This window comes from Oncorhynchus clarkii, chromosome 19 (assembly GCF_045791955.1).
Source record: "Oncorhynchus clarkii lewisi isolate Uvic-CL-2024 chromosome 19, UVic_Ocla_1.0, whole genome shotgun sequence".
Classification (NCBI taxonomy): domain Eukaryota; kingdom Metazoa; phylum Chordata; class Actinopteri; order Salmoniformes; family Salmonidae; genus Oncorhynchus; species Oncorhynchus clarkii.
Genome location: NC_092165.1, coordinates 45,237,442 through 45,252,521, shown reverse-complemented (window position 1 = coordinate 45,252,521; position 15,080 = coordinate 45,237,442). Strand labels below are relative to the sequence as shown.

Below are 15,080 nucleotides of genomic sequence, written 5' to 3'. Positions count from 1 at the left end.
AGCAGGGTAGGGGAGGGGTGGGAGAGGAGAAGTCTACCCTGAGCTAAAGAGAGAGAGAAGGGCCAGACAATGCAATGCTGCAGAGGGAGGCTGAATATGGCACTCTGAGCTCTGGGATCATCCATCTTCACCTCAACAGGGTGTGGGAGATGAAAGGGCAGCGCGGGCGCCAGGACGGCGCGTCACTTTTGTCTGGCACAGGCAGGGGACAGGGCTGTGGCCCTCTCATCTATGGGCCAGAGGATTTGTCACTGTCCCTGTATTCATACCTATGACACATCAGAACAATAAGAGTAAATATGTGCCGTTTTTACTTAGGATGTTTCAACGTAAGAATACACACCAAGTCTCATATGGCACCATTGCAATTTCAAGTGTTTGAAAACCAACAGATCAAAACAGAGGATATCAAAGTTTTTGTTTTTCAGTTTTTAAAAGATCAAAAATTATCTATTTTCATGAAATCAATGATATTTTAAAACATTATAGTCAATGATTGACTAACTATACCAAACACTTCAGCACAATGACATATGTGGGATGGATGACACAGACATGTATTCACTCAAACCCACAACAATGACTCACCCTCACTTAGCAACAAGTCAAGCGTGTAAAATACATGCTTATCCTCCCATGGCTGACGAATGAGGTGGAGATCAGGGGAGAAATAAAGAGATGTAACTCCTCAGTCCCCCTTCAACCCCCTTCTCCATGAGAGCTCTGAATAGAGCTGGACAATAGCCATGCACGGGACACAAAGACCGGGGGAGGCCAAGCTCTCGTGCCTGGGACACAGGCCCCCTCCATTCAATCTACATTTCATCATGGTAACAAGCGCTGTTGGGCCAAAAGGCCTGACACATCGCCCGCCACAAAGGCGGTTAGCTCTAATTTATGGGGCTATTGACACTGTAAAGAACCCCTGTCAGTACTCTGGGACTGTCAGCTGTGGGACGTCCCAGTGGGGGGAGGCAGCTGCCAGCCTAGCCCGGGGAGGGGCCTTCTGTGGTGGGGACAGGCGCTCTGGCATCACCTGGTCCCTGGTCCCCTGACACTTGGATCCTGGGTCCTCCCACTAGGCCCCCCTTTATTTGGGCACAGGTGGGAATGGGAAGTAGAACACATTGTGGGGATTAGTGGGGTCGGCCTCCCTTTGGTGTCCTCCCTCCTTTAGGTGGATAATTAGGGACATTGACTTGTGCAAAGCTGGTGTTTCCTGATCGTTAGCAGATGGTGTTAACCCACGGAGCAGCAGCAGCAGGATGGAGAGGGTGCAGGAGTGTGTGAGGGTGTGAGGGTGTGTGTCTGTGTGGTGTGCAATTGATATGCATCTTAAATCATACAATACTGACAGTGCCTTTCTGGGCCATTATGACCAGCCACTGTTGTCATCATAGTGCTTTTACCATATGCTGACCTGTTATGTGCTGTCTGAAGTATATACAGTATGTTGGTAGCATATGCTGTGAATATGCTACCACGTTTAGGGCAATCCACATCAAACACATATAACATAGGATGTGTGAATGTAAAAGGGCTTTAAATATAAAGGTTTTGTCATGTTTAATGACTGCAGGCCTATTTCTACATTACCACGAACAGCTTGACAATATTTGGCACTTATCCATAAAAAATTACACTCAAAAACAAAATATAAACATTAAGGGAAAAAACATTCTAAAATTCAACAGCTTTTTCAGTAGGAAGAAAAATATCTGAAAGCGACACAATACACTGCAGCATCAGAGAAAATAAAAGTCCCACGTTTTTTCAAATGAGTGGAGAGTAAAGACTGTGTGGTCAGAATATGCACTATTGTATGCAGTAGTCATGATCATGATAGCTGATGGCCCCCACCCCATAGACACAGATGGATGGGTTAACAGGAGGGAATGCTAATCAATAGAAGGGTGTGTGTTACCCTGGGCTCAGCAGTAGACAGGATCGACAGCGTTAATTAGGGAACTGAAGGAGCCAATTAGGGGGATTGAGGGTCTGGACAGGAGAGACATATTGGAGAACATACGCACACATTGTGCTGCGTCTGGATACAGGGGATCTTCAATTAGGGGCGAGCTCTCCTCCAGAAGCTTGCAGCCTGACCATTTTACTATCAGTTCAGTAAAGTCGGGATCCCTTCACCCTGCATACTGATGAGGGGGAAACGCAGCTGGGATAGGGTCAACAACCCACTGGTCTGGGAATTAATGTAGACCCATTAAAGATCGAGTCACATACGGGCGGATTTGATTACTAATCATGTGGCTAGGTGAGTTAAATCTTATAATGTGTTGCATCATTACCTACATTTTCAGACCTCTCTCTAGGAGAGCGTGCTATTGACTGGCAGGCCAGATTTGACCTTATTTATAATACTGAACAAGCTCAAACTAATTAAAAAGGATAGGCTATAGACCATGAACATTTTCATAAACCATTTAAAAAGTAATTGCATAATGTGCATCCCATTAAAATTAGTGATACAAACTTTGAAAGGGCATACTTAGCCAAATATGCAAACCTATAACAACTGACTCAGCCAGGCTTATTCTGAAATATTTCGATAACTTTCACTTTAGCTGGACTTGATAATAAATACAAGTGGGTGCAAGGTTGGTGTTCAATTATGATACATTTTGTAAGGAGAATTTGAACGCAATGTTAGATTTAGTTTTCATAAAGTTATTGCACCAGCAACGCCAGCGCTGCAGCGCGAAGCTTGATCCTTTGCAGACACCGTAGTCCTAAAGAAATGCCCAAGAGCGTAGCTAGCTAATAGCTAACATAATTAATTTGGAAAATAATAATAATACATTTTACATCAGCTATCTATCCTAAAACTGTATTTACTAGAAGAAGATACAAATTGAAAAACTGCATTTTACAAGCTTCTTCCTCATTCAGTGGGGTCAGAGTTCAGTAAATATTGGTGATGTCATGGTCTGAAGATGGCTGAAGGGTGAGTGTGAAGTCGCAAAATAGTTTTTGTTTTATAAATTAACCACCGTAATATATCCCACTCTCAGCATGTTTTTCTTTCATGTAATATATTCATCCATTCATATTTAGCTATTGCCACATTCATCTATTTCAAAACGATGCAATCAGTTGCTTTGTCTGTTCTCGAGTCAATCGGGTTTTGTTTACCAAAAATATTGCACCAGCTGTTTAGCTCGATGGCTAGCTAGCAGTGGCTAGCAAGCTGTTTGCTGCCTATTCGCGGAGACAGACGTATTAATAGTGTGTTGTAAATATTAACAGTGATTGGAAAAATACAGTTCCATGGTTTCCACCGTAGCTTTGTTCGCTATCTAGCTAGCAAGCTAACAGCTAATGCAAATTCACTGGTGTTGGTTAGCAATTCAGCTAAGCTGGCTAGATTGTTATCAAATACTGCATAGTTTCCTAAGAACGCGAAGCGAGGCGACCATCTCTGTCGGCGCCATGCGCATTGTCATCCTGCCTGACCTGGTCGTTAATGGCCTAGCTAAATAGTTATATAGCTAAAATGTAAGCTATGCATTTCACCATTAGTACCTGTTGATCACGTTTTAATACTCTGTCATCACTGTGTCTCTTTACTTCAGAGAAAGCTGTGACGGTTGGTGGGGAGGCTGGCTTCAACAAAGCTTCCAGGCCGTCAAAGATAAGGTAGACACATCCATGCTAGCCTGCACGAATCCCCAGATGATCTCTCTAGTATCACAATGAGCCGCAAACTGTTGTGTTATGTTTTGTGCATCAAAAAGGCTAATTTAATGTCTTCAATATGACTCATTATAAAACAAGGTGAAAATCAATATCCTTGTGACATCCGAGTACACTGATAATGCAGACATATTACTGTACTCTGTTTGCACTTGTCCATGTAACTCCAACATTTTATTGTTTTTGCAGTCATCAGAGGCATACGAATTTATAAAGCGTGACCTGACAGAGTTCTCCAACGTGGTGCAACATGACGCTGCGTGCTCCATCGTGGCCACAGCAAGCGCCGTTAGAAGCAAACTAGCGGTAGGCCATTTGGTTCTTTACTAGTTTCACATTTTAATGTCACGTGCATAAGTAAAGTGAAATGTCTTTCTTGCTAGTTCTAAACCCAACAATGCAGTAATCAATAAAAATGTAACTCTAAAGATAACATAAGGTAGAGCAAAACCACACTAGAAATAGAAATAACTAGAACATGAGAAAGTAAGCAAACATACTATATACAGGGTCAGTTCCAGTACCATATTTATAATGTGCAGGGATACTGGAGTGATAGAGGTAGATATATATATAGGGGTAAGGTGACCAGGCATCAGAATATATGGTAAACAGAGTAGCAGCAGTGTATATAATGATTGTATGTGAGTTGGTGTATGTAGAGTCAGTATAAATGAGTGTGTGTGTGAGCAAATGTTGGAGTGAGTGTTGGCGTGTGTAGGGCCCTGTGAGTGCAACTACAATCCAACAAATAAATACAAGGGTCAACTCAGGCTGTGTAGCCATTTTGTTAGCTATGGGTCATAGTGACCCATATTAGATAAGTTCATATGACTGTGGTATGTCACCTGTCCCACTTTGTTTCAGGTGGAGGGCTCCTCTGATACCACAGAGAAGGTGAAGAAGAGCCTATCCAGTTTCTTAGGAGTGATAACAGACACCCTCGCTCCTCCCCAGGACATGACCATCGACTGTGATGTCATCACGCTAGTGGCAACTCCAGCAGGCACCACAGAGGTGTATGACAGCACCAAGGTGAGTATGTTAATACTGTGTTAAGCTTATCACTATGACAGTGTGATTTAACAAATTAAGGACTAGATACCATGCTGTTTTACATTTACTGCTAATATACCAGAATGTTTCTCAGAAATTATGTATTAACATCATGTGTTATAATTTTTCCCCAATCTGTTCAAACATGTAAGAGTGGTCAGGTTTAGAAGTGTTACTGAGGTCCAGACTAGATAGAGATGGTTAATCCACAGGATTTAGCTTTAGCCCTAAAATACGCAAATCAAAGAAATCTTTTAAAAACATTTTTTTAATCAAAATATGAAATAAAATAAATACTCACAAAAGTTTGGACACACCTACTCAATGCAGGGTTTTTCTTTATTTTTACTATTTTCTACATTGTAGAATAATAGTGAAGACCTTAAAACTACTATGAAATAACACATGGAATTTATATATACACTACCGTTCAAAGGTTTGGGGTTACTGAGTTAAAATGATAAACTTGGATTAGCTAACACAACGTGCCTTTGGAACACTGGAGTGATAGTTGCTGATAATGGGTCTCTGTACACCTATGTAGATATTCCATAAAAAATCTAACGTTTCCAGCTACAATAGTGATTTACAACATTAACAATGTCTACACTGTATTTCGGATCAACTTGCTGTTATTTTAATTTACATTATTATTTTTTTCTTTCAAAAACAAGGACATTTCTAAGTGACCCCAAACTTTTGAATGGTAGTGTATATATTGAGATGTAACTGTTAAAAGACATTAGTTTACAGCATATTAGGCTATTGAAAGCATTAGCATAACGTTATCAATATACTAAACAAACAAAATACGGTCTCTTTTTGTTGCAATACTAGATATCAGAACACATGTTATGTCACAGGATCATTTGAGTTACAGTGTGTGTTTTGTTCCCTAGGCTCGTCTCTACAGTCTGCAGGCTGACCCTGCTACATACTGCAATGAGCCTGATGGTGAGGCAGTACACATGTTTCTTTTCTATCTGTCTTCACTATTCTCATTAAAGAAAAGGTCATGTGCCATGCAACGTCACTAACCCGGCTTCATTCCCTCAAAACATAAAAAAGCCGTCAGAATGGCAATGACAAGGGACTTACACCCATATAATTACTCAGTCTACTCTACCCTCAGCTGCACTCCAATACTTTATAAATCATGGTCAAAGTCAACTCCTATTACAATGAATGCAAATAACTTGGCAGGACAAGACATGGGTAGTTTGCTATGCCACTTATTTTCATGCAGTTCTTAAACGGTCATGAAAATATTGTTTTGTGTTTTTAATTGTGTTTCCTGTGTTCTGTCCCAGGTTCCCTAGAGCAGTTTGATGCGTGGCTCTCCAGCTTCAGCCTGGAGGAGAGGAAAGGAGAGATCTCTGACCTCCTGGTCAACACCCCCTCTATCAGGGCCCTTTACACCAGAATGGTACACTTTCTAATAGGGTTGGGCCAAATTACAATATGTTAATTTATCAATAATGATTGACAGCCGTTATCAATGGTGACAACATCGTGATGTGACAGACAATGGTTTATCCTATTTGAACCTGACTGGTGCCGCGCAGTAGGCCTAACGGAATCGGGCAGCGCATGAGTGACATTCCGAGTAATTCAATAAATAGCCTATGTTATATAGGCCTTCAGAACGCAATAAATTAATGTAGGCTAGACAGAGTGAGGAATTTCACCAAAGCTTTGCAAAATGTCCAGTCAGAAAGAATTGTTTCTCTCACTTTGTCAGATGCATGGGCCTTATAGCCTAAATCTATAAAACATTTATAACAGACACCTTAACTATATTGTGTTTAGCTGTTTTCAAAAACATAGGGTATATTCCCTTGTCTCGCCATTCATTATGAATTTGACTTTGGGCTAGTACGCTTTCATCGTTTTATGCATGCAAGCTTTCTCTTTCAAACAATGAATTCATCTGGTTAACGTCCTCAACATCTGCTCTGACGACGAGCTCATGTCTGAAGGAGACGACACCTGCGAGGGTAAAAAAAAAAACACACCCTGTTAAGAACTCTTTTTATTTTTTTATATATATTGACTTTCATCTCAAAGTTGTTTGAATAGTCTAAAAACATAAGGTAGCCAGTGGACTAATAATGAGAGAGAACAAACAATAGGGCGCTGTACTGCAACTTGAGTCATCGGCATACATGGACACCTTTGTTTTTAAGCCTTGGATTTCTTATCCACCCAATGATTTATAACCTAACTCTTAATGCAGTAAGACAGCCCGTTCATCTTCAGTTGACTGTCACTTTGCTCCGTCATGTGTACGAGTCACACACACACACACACACACACACACACCTGTTCCATGCTGAAACTCCACCAGAAAGAAATATTTTTTGCCTGCACTTAACGCTGAAAGCCTGGGCAGACGCTATCTTTAGTCATGTTTTATATTTGTTTATCTTTTTGTTGGCCAATACCAGCATACATCACAATGTTTTTATGAGTACATAATCACGATAGGACAAAGGTTGACATCGCCCAACCCTACTTTATAACCCTCCTGTTCAGACCTTATCTCATAGAAGTTAGATAGAAGTTAATAACTTTTTTAAATGCTCTCTGCGTTGTGTAAGAGTAAGTATTTTCATCCATAGGTGCCAGCAGCTGTAGCCCATTCTGAATTCTGGCAGCGGTATTTCTACAAAGTCTTTCAGTTGGACCAGGTAATTCACTCACTTTTTTTGTTTTGTTACTGGCATGTATAGCTCTCATGAACCATCATGCACCCTCTTCTATCAGAATCCCATGTTAGAATGTAAACTGCGCCCCTGCTGGCCAGTTGTAGATCATTTTGGAGAGAGGCTGCTACCACAGAGTAGAGCTCTGCTACCCAACCCGAGCCCCCGATATTATACGTAGGGTTAGGGCTGGATAGTGGCTGTTTTTTCCATCAATAACCAGGTTACGGGCAGAGCTTGAGTATCACTAAAGAGGATTTTGAGGCTCCCGAGTGGCGCAGCGGTTTCAATGGAAACGCAAAGGGGGTTACCTAGTCAGTTGTCCAACTGAATGTATTCAACTGAAATGTGTCTTCTGCATTTAACCCAACCCATCTGCCCAGGGAACAGTGGGTTAACTGCCTTGCTCAGGGGCAGAAAGGCACTGCATCTCAGTAATAGAGGCGTCACTACAGACCCTGGTTCGATTCCAGGCTGTATCACAACTGGCCGTGATTGGGAATCTCATAGAGCGGCGCAGAATTGGTCCAGCTTCGTCCGAGTTAGGGTTTGGTTGGGGTAGGCCGTCATTGTAAATAAGAATTTGTTTTTTAACCGTCTTGCCTAGTTAAATGAAGGTTAAATAAAATGCAAATAAATGAATCACTAACATTTTGAAACTGAGCCATTTGCTAGTGCTATGCTGCGCAGTACAATGATATCTGACTAAGATCATAACATTGTCAGAAGTGCTTCAACCTCATCAAATATAAGACAGGAGAGATTATTTCATAGAAAATAATAATATTCCGTGAGTGTTGTTAGTTTAGAGTGACGAACAGCTAACTGGTCTCTGTCTCGTCAGTGAGCAGAGCAGCCCAAGCGGAGCTGTTGCCATGGATACTCAGAGCTCCATGAGTAGCTTATGGATTTACTAACAGAGGAAGTTATTTCTTATTTCGGGGCGAGAGGGCCTTATATTTGGCAGAGTCAATCGGGCCTGGGTAGGATAAGGGTTTGAACGTAGCGTGCATAGGTAGGGCTCTGGCTTACAATTCATGCCTGTGCAGGACTCTACCTCAGAGCTCTGGTAGCTTAGTAGACTCTTGGAAGACTAATCTTGGCACCCAGAACCAAATCCCCCGCTATTTGATTTGGATTCGGACACTTTCCTGTGTGTCCTAACAAAGCCCAGGCCCCCTCTTCCAAAGCTCATTCCAATCCTCTCCCTCCCTTTCTGGAAAGTGCATGTGTTTTTATGATATTTTGTGTGCTGCATGCTGACAAAATGGAGGTATCAGACAATGTATTCAGTGCAACTATTTCACAGGTAAGCTATGTTTATTAGAGAATTTCCCAGTTAAAATCCCTGTCCCCACTTCATATCATCACCTTATCCGATAAATAGACACACTAAAAAGCTGGTAGTGTTCTGCTGATGGGTTACTAATGTGACTGACCACCAGGAGGAGGCCAGGCGAGTGGCCTTGAAGCAGAGAGCAGAGCAGACTTCCCACACAGAGGCTCTGGGCTGGGAGGAGGAGGATGAAGGTATGTTGGATAGGGAATTTCACAATGGTGAAATGTCTTCTGTGAGATGTGATCTGAAAGAAGTCAGTCAGACTAGTCTGGTCTGTCTCGTGACTCACTGTTTTCTCCCTTATTTCTACCCCAGATGACTTCCTTGGCGCCACGTCTTCATCTCGCCTGGACTTCACGCCCCCATTGGACGACCCTACTACCCAGCTGTCCCCACTTACACCAGTCACAATGGCGACGACCCCACTCAGCCCCATCCCGTCTCCAAGCGGGGAGCGCTCCTCTCCCCTCTCCCTGAGCAGCGACAGCGGCAGCCTGCCCACCCAGGTGGAGGTGAGACCAGCCAGGCCACAGCCTGCAGTCGTGGAGCTGTCCCAGAAACTCAACAAGGCCAGCCTGGAGGAGAAAGAGCCAGAGGGGCAGCAGGAGGAGGAGAAGAGGGTTCAGTTAGAGGCCCCAGCCCAGCCTGAGCCCACAGAGAAGGCTACAGCTGAGAGAATAACAGTCCAGGCCCCAGCTACCACAGTTCAGGCCCCAGCTACCACCATCAGACCAGAGACCGAGGGGCCCCAGGACCTGAGGGTGTTTGAGCTCAACTCTGACAGCGGGAAGTCTACACCTTCAAACAATGGCAAGAAAGGTAAAAGGACATTCTATTCAGTTATTGGTGTGACTGTGGTAACAGGGTTTGATTGAATAGGGCCTAAGCTGTTCATCAAATCAAAATCAAACACATTTTTATTTGGCACATGCGCCAAATACAACAGGTGTAGACATATGAGCACTTTCCCAACAATGCAGAGTTAAAAGTAAGAAAACAGTTCTAATTAGTGAATAAGAAGGGAAAAATGGAAACGGTAACACAATAAAACAACAACAACAACCAGGGAATATATAAGAAGTACTGATACCGAGTCAATGTGCAGGGGTACGAGGTAGTTGAGATAATATGTACATGGAGGTAGGAGTAAAAGTGACTAGGTGTGTGTGTGTGTGTGTGATCAATATGCATGCGTGTGTGTGTGTTGGAGTGTCAGTGCAGTATGTGTGGGTAAAGTTCAGTGAGTGTGCATAGAGCCAGTGCAAGAATAGTATTCTAGAAGAGTGTTAAGTGGTCCCATTTGATCCTGTGCTTCACCCTGACCCCTGCAGGGTCCAGCACAGATGTCAGTGAGGACTGGGAGAAGGACTTTGACCTGGACATGACAGAAGACGAGGTCCAGATGGTGCTCTCTAGAGTTGAGGCTACAGGAGAGGTGGGCAATAAATACAAAATGTTCCTGTTGCATTTCTTCCAACCCCAAACTGTAACAATAAAGAACATGCCTAGTTAGTTCAATTATGTTGAACTAAATGAAATGTTTTATTTTTCAGCTGGAGGAGGACTGGGAGAACTGGAACTGATGATTGCTGTGGCGTACTGTTTCTATCCCGCCATTAAAGCGAGTTCTCGGCAGACGAACCATGCTTAACGTGTTTTACCTCTGTCCACGCCGTCACCGTGTCACGTTTGTTCGTAGGGGAATGTCCCTTTGGTTTGGACCATGTTGCTGAAGGCGCTAGCATAGCAATGGCAATCCAAGACAATACGATTAGAGCCAAGGCACCATCAGCTGTCAGTTTGTGCATATAGGTTTCAATGCTGATTTACTCAGTCTTTTTGGTTATTTCTTGAAAGCTGCTGCTCCCTCTATCTTCTGAAATGCCATTAAGTACATGTAAATTGTTGCTAGTGAACTTCTTCAAAGTTATGAGTGGCGGGAATTATTACTTCACTTTAGGCTGAAGAATAGCCATTAAACTGTAACGCTGCCTATCACCTTTCATGAGATGAAATTCGTCATGTGATTTATTGAACGGTGAATATATTGATTTAAACTTTTAAAAAAGAAACTAACTCGTCTATCTTATGCAAGTGAATATTCATAAGGGGACCTATTTTGGCCTTTATAGAGAGCATTCATTTTGGATTCACTCCCAACCCTAGATACATATGACCTTGACAGACGAGCGATATTGTGGACAAGATATCCAAATGTTTTGTCACACACTTGCCATTCTGTCTGTTTTCATCCCTGCCCTGCTAAGTAATTGACATGAACATATCAGCTCTTCTGTGACCTCCATGGGCCACGTTTCCGCTTTATTTCCTGTCTCTGCTACAATAATCTATTATTCGATCAGTCCACGTCTAATATTATTCTGGATGGGTAAAGGTCTCATTTATTGTCAGTCGTCAAAAGAGAAGATGATAATGACGCAATAAAGAGGCTGCAAAATGTTTCAGGTGTCATGGTGCCAGAGTATTGGGCTTGGATGTCTGAGGAGGTATGGCCTGTTGTCATGTTATTTCTGATGTTAAATAATTAATGAGATCCCACAGCCTGCTTAGTATGGACATATATACTGCACAATAGCTCTGAGTATGGAGTTGCAGAGAGCCAAGAGGGCTTTGTCTGCTTGATTTATTTAACAATACAGTATAGACTAGCTTCATTCTGCAGTATCAATTCATACTATTCTGCTATTTTATTGTCATAATTGTCTTCATCAGTGTAAACTGTGGCCAAGACTCAAAGCATAAATATTTAGTGTATAGATCTCTTCAATTACTGCTTTTCATGTGAATGTTATTTTTCTGAGCATTGTTTTGCATGTCAGTGCAATCACTTATGCAAACGGTTGTACAGCAGGTGTACTGTTTTAAGTTGTAAGGTCGCTTACTAGCTTGTCGTTGCTAAAGGAATGACCTGCTTATAATGAATTGATTGATATGTTGCATGTCTCAAGTTATCTATGTATTTCACATTAATACATATATTTGCACTTTAAACAATACGTTTAAAGCTGTTAATTTTAGGCAATTATATTTTCCTCTATTTTTCAAATGATCATTGTCATTAAAAAGAGTCTCATGTAAATGAATAGTCAATGTGAGTTGGATTTCCAAAAAATATCATGTTCCTAATAGGTACACTTTAGAAAAAAATGGCTAAAGTGGAGTTTGACTCCCAGCTGTCGCTGGGTTTCTAGAAAATGCTAGAAATGTGAACTCATCAAGAGCTGAACGTTCAGGGCATCATCTTTGCCATTATGTTGGCACACACCTTGCCAAGGTAACGCCGTCAGTTAGACAGGTGTCATCATTCTGGTTTTACCACATGGAAGGTTGACAGTTTATTTTGGTTGACCGTTTAATTTCCTTTAGCGTGAAAATATAAAGTTTGATTACCGTGTAAAAAGGTAAGTACATCAGTAGACCCTAAGCAACTAGCATATTAATCATAGTTGTAGCCTAAACGTGTCAAATCCTACAAACCATATGATTTGTAGAGATTGAGAATATCCAACAGCAACATGAACAGGGACCACTACCAGACTAGAGTTTGCAGGAAGAGTTCGCTGCCCGGAAAGCCATATAGGTGTACTAAACATCCTTTTTGCGGCAAAGACATACCAATCAACATACATCAATGTCCCGCCATCTCGGTCATTAGGCTTCCATAGTCTACAGTCCTAGTAGGCCACAAATCAGACATTCAACAATTCAAATATGTCAGAGCAAGTTTTTTTTTTCTCACTGATAGCCAGCTGCGTAGGAGTCCAGGGTAACCTCTGCCTGGCCATTTGGCGTGATGAGGCATGTGTGGAGCCCAATGTGAGCGAGGCCTCGCACCGAGAACTGAGTAGGGAGGCCGACCAGCTTGCCTATAAAGGGAACCTAGCAGTTCAATTACAGGTGATACAAATGTGAGAGCTACTGTATAATTAGGGGACATTCGCTTTTAAATCGAACCAACTATTATCCTTTGTTAAACAGTTTTTTTCTTATGTAGTTGTATTGATTTCTGTCTGGTATGGCTAAGTACCATAGAGTGGCCCAGCATCGGCTGGGGTAGGCCGTCATTGTAAATAAGAACTTGTTCTTAACTGACTTGCCTAGTTAAATGAAGGTATTAAAAAAATACACTGATGGATGTCTCGCCTCCTTTTTGGGGGAGCAATGGAGTGTCATGACGTTGGCCTGGGGGGTAGGTTTATGACAGTCATAAATACCTCTTCCCCCCTGTTTCCTCTCTCTACCCTACTGATGTGAAATTTTAAAACCCCTTGGTTAACATAGAAATTCTGGGAACATCAGAAGGTGTGGGGAAATAATCTATATTCTGGTAATCCGACCAATTTAACATATGCGGTGGTACTTAATGAATATGATGTCAGTTCGGTTGTCATCTGAGACATTCTCATCAATGATAAGATGACATAAACTCTACAGTGGAAAGTCTGCACATTGTAGTTATCGGATTCACATGGAATTATTGTTCATTTTAAATGTTTGAATATAAAATTATTGGTGAAGCGATGAAATGTAATTTTGGCTTCCAAATGAGAGATTTGGGTTTTCGTAAGGTTAGGGCCCTGCTCAATCAGTGGCCCGCCCCTGTGAAGAGACATGGGTTATAAAACTTTTCAGACACACCCTCCTCTCCCTTCCTATATAAAGACTTGACGACAATATAATCTTCTGTTCCGAGGATGTGAGGACGACGGTCCGATGTCAGAATGGTTCAGATAATAACTACAGAATGAAGCCAACATCAGCGTGAGCTTTGGTTGTGAATGGTATGATCTTTGAACTCTTATTCACTACAGAAGTGATACCTCCTAGCCGTTGAGTGAGCAACAGCCGCTGCAAACGATGGTTAGGAAGGAACCGACAGAGTATCCCGTCTATCACACAATGACGTTACTACAACGTATCCAATTGACCACCAGAGACATTCTTCAAAGGACAAAGGACTCGGTTTGGCAACACGGCCTTCCATCTACCACCAACCTACCGAAGCGCAGCTCAGAGTAAATATTTATTACATTTTCCTTTTCCAAATGGGCGGTAATTTAGAATGCATAAAATACTGTATTTACGATAGCACAGCTTCTTCCTTTGGTCCTCAGTCTTCCCGCTCTTTCACTCAAACCCAGCCCTTTTCTTTTGTGTAACCAGCTGTCATATCTGTTCTGCCCGCTAGGGACGTTTTCCTTTATGACTTAATTTGTAATCAAGGTATGATTCATTCTGTGTATATGTAATTCTGTGTGATTAGTTAGGTATTTAGTAAATAAATAATGAAACCCAATTTTGTATTGCTGATTCAACTTGTTAGCCAGGGTTCGTGAACATAACCAAGAATTTTCAACTTTCAGATGAGACTGAATTAAGGTGACGATTAATATTGACTGCTATTGATCTAAAATATTACTAGGTCTTTAAGAGTTTATTCGGAAGATAACAGCTCTATAAATATTATTTTGTGGTGCCCTGCCCTCTAGTTAATTACATTTACATGATTAGCTCAATCAGGTAATATTAATTACGGATAAACTATTTTATAGAATAGCATGTCATATCGCTTAATCCGGCATAGCCAAAGACACGACAGGAGTAAGGGGGGCTAAAGAATGCTTAGGATGTTTATTTCAAAGTAAGCCACCGTGTGGCAGTGTTGTTCCATTTACCTACATTTCAGATCATGACACTACTTTCTACTTCTTCCCAATGGTTGATGTAGCACCATTGTTTATCCGTCAAAACCACTGGAGCTAATTCTGAATTGGTATTTATGATTCACAGTTTACCCTGTCACTATAGATCACAATTTTCTCTGTGTCCAAAGCTGTAATGGGTATTTGTGCCGATACCATCTTTCATTTTTTTACTAGTAGGATGGAGCGACAGCAGAAATCCTTCATTGGAAAAATGCTGCTTTAATTTTATAGGTTTCCCCAGAAAGGGATGAATATGAACCCATCATAGTACATTTGATATCTGAGGTATTTTGTCTCTAGTTCCCCCATTTTATATTGGTTGACATGAGAGTGTATGGGCTTGGCTTGTGTTTGATTATGATGGCATGAGTGTGTGTGCATGAGACAGAGTGATTAATTTAGGACACACAGAACACCTGCAGAGCCTGTTATTTTGACCCTCTTGTTTTCTAACATGGATGCTATCATAGCCCTTGTCAAGAAATGGCCGTTGTAGACATGAAGAATACACATACACATGTCTCTCTCTCTCTCACTCGCGCA

The 15,080-nt window shown here is 41.7% G+C and overlaps 1 protein-coding gene across 1 annotated transcript; it reads left to right on the top strand.

The window, feature by feature from the left end:
• The first annotated feature begins 2,734 nt into the window (after positions 1 to 2,734).
• LOC139375287 (BSD domain-containing protein 1-like) lies at positions 2,735 to 11,271 on the top strand. The gene is made up of 11 exons (XM_071116918.1): positions 2,735 to 2,962; positions 3,591 to 3,654; positions 3,901 to 4,017; positions 4,579 to 4,746; positions 5,667 to 5,721; positions 6,078 to 6,193; positions 7,389 to 7,457; positions 8,918 to 9,002; positions 9,127 to 9,630; positions 10,143 to 10,246; positions 10,365 to 11,271. Exons 1-11 carry the CDS (start codon positions 2,952 to 2,954, stop codon positions 10,392 to 10,394), a joined length of 1,323 nt encoding a protein of 440 aa, XP_070973019.1. The 5' UTR covers positions 2,735 to 2,951; the 3' UTR covers positions 10,395 to 11,271.
• Positions 11,272 to 15,080: the final 3,809 nt, after the last annotated feature.

Coding starts and splice junctions, on each gene's coding strand:
- LOC139375287 (XM_071116918.1), top strand. Junction 5,722..6,077: donor ATACTGCAATGAGCCTGATG/GTGAGGCAGTAC, acceptor GTTCTGTCCCAG/GTTCCCTAGAGCAGTTTGAT. Junction 7,458..8,917: donor AAGTCTTTCAGTTGGACCAG/GTAATTCACTCA, acceptor ACTGACCACCAG/GAGGAGGCCAGGCGAGTGGC.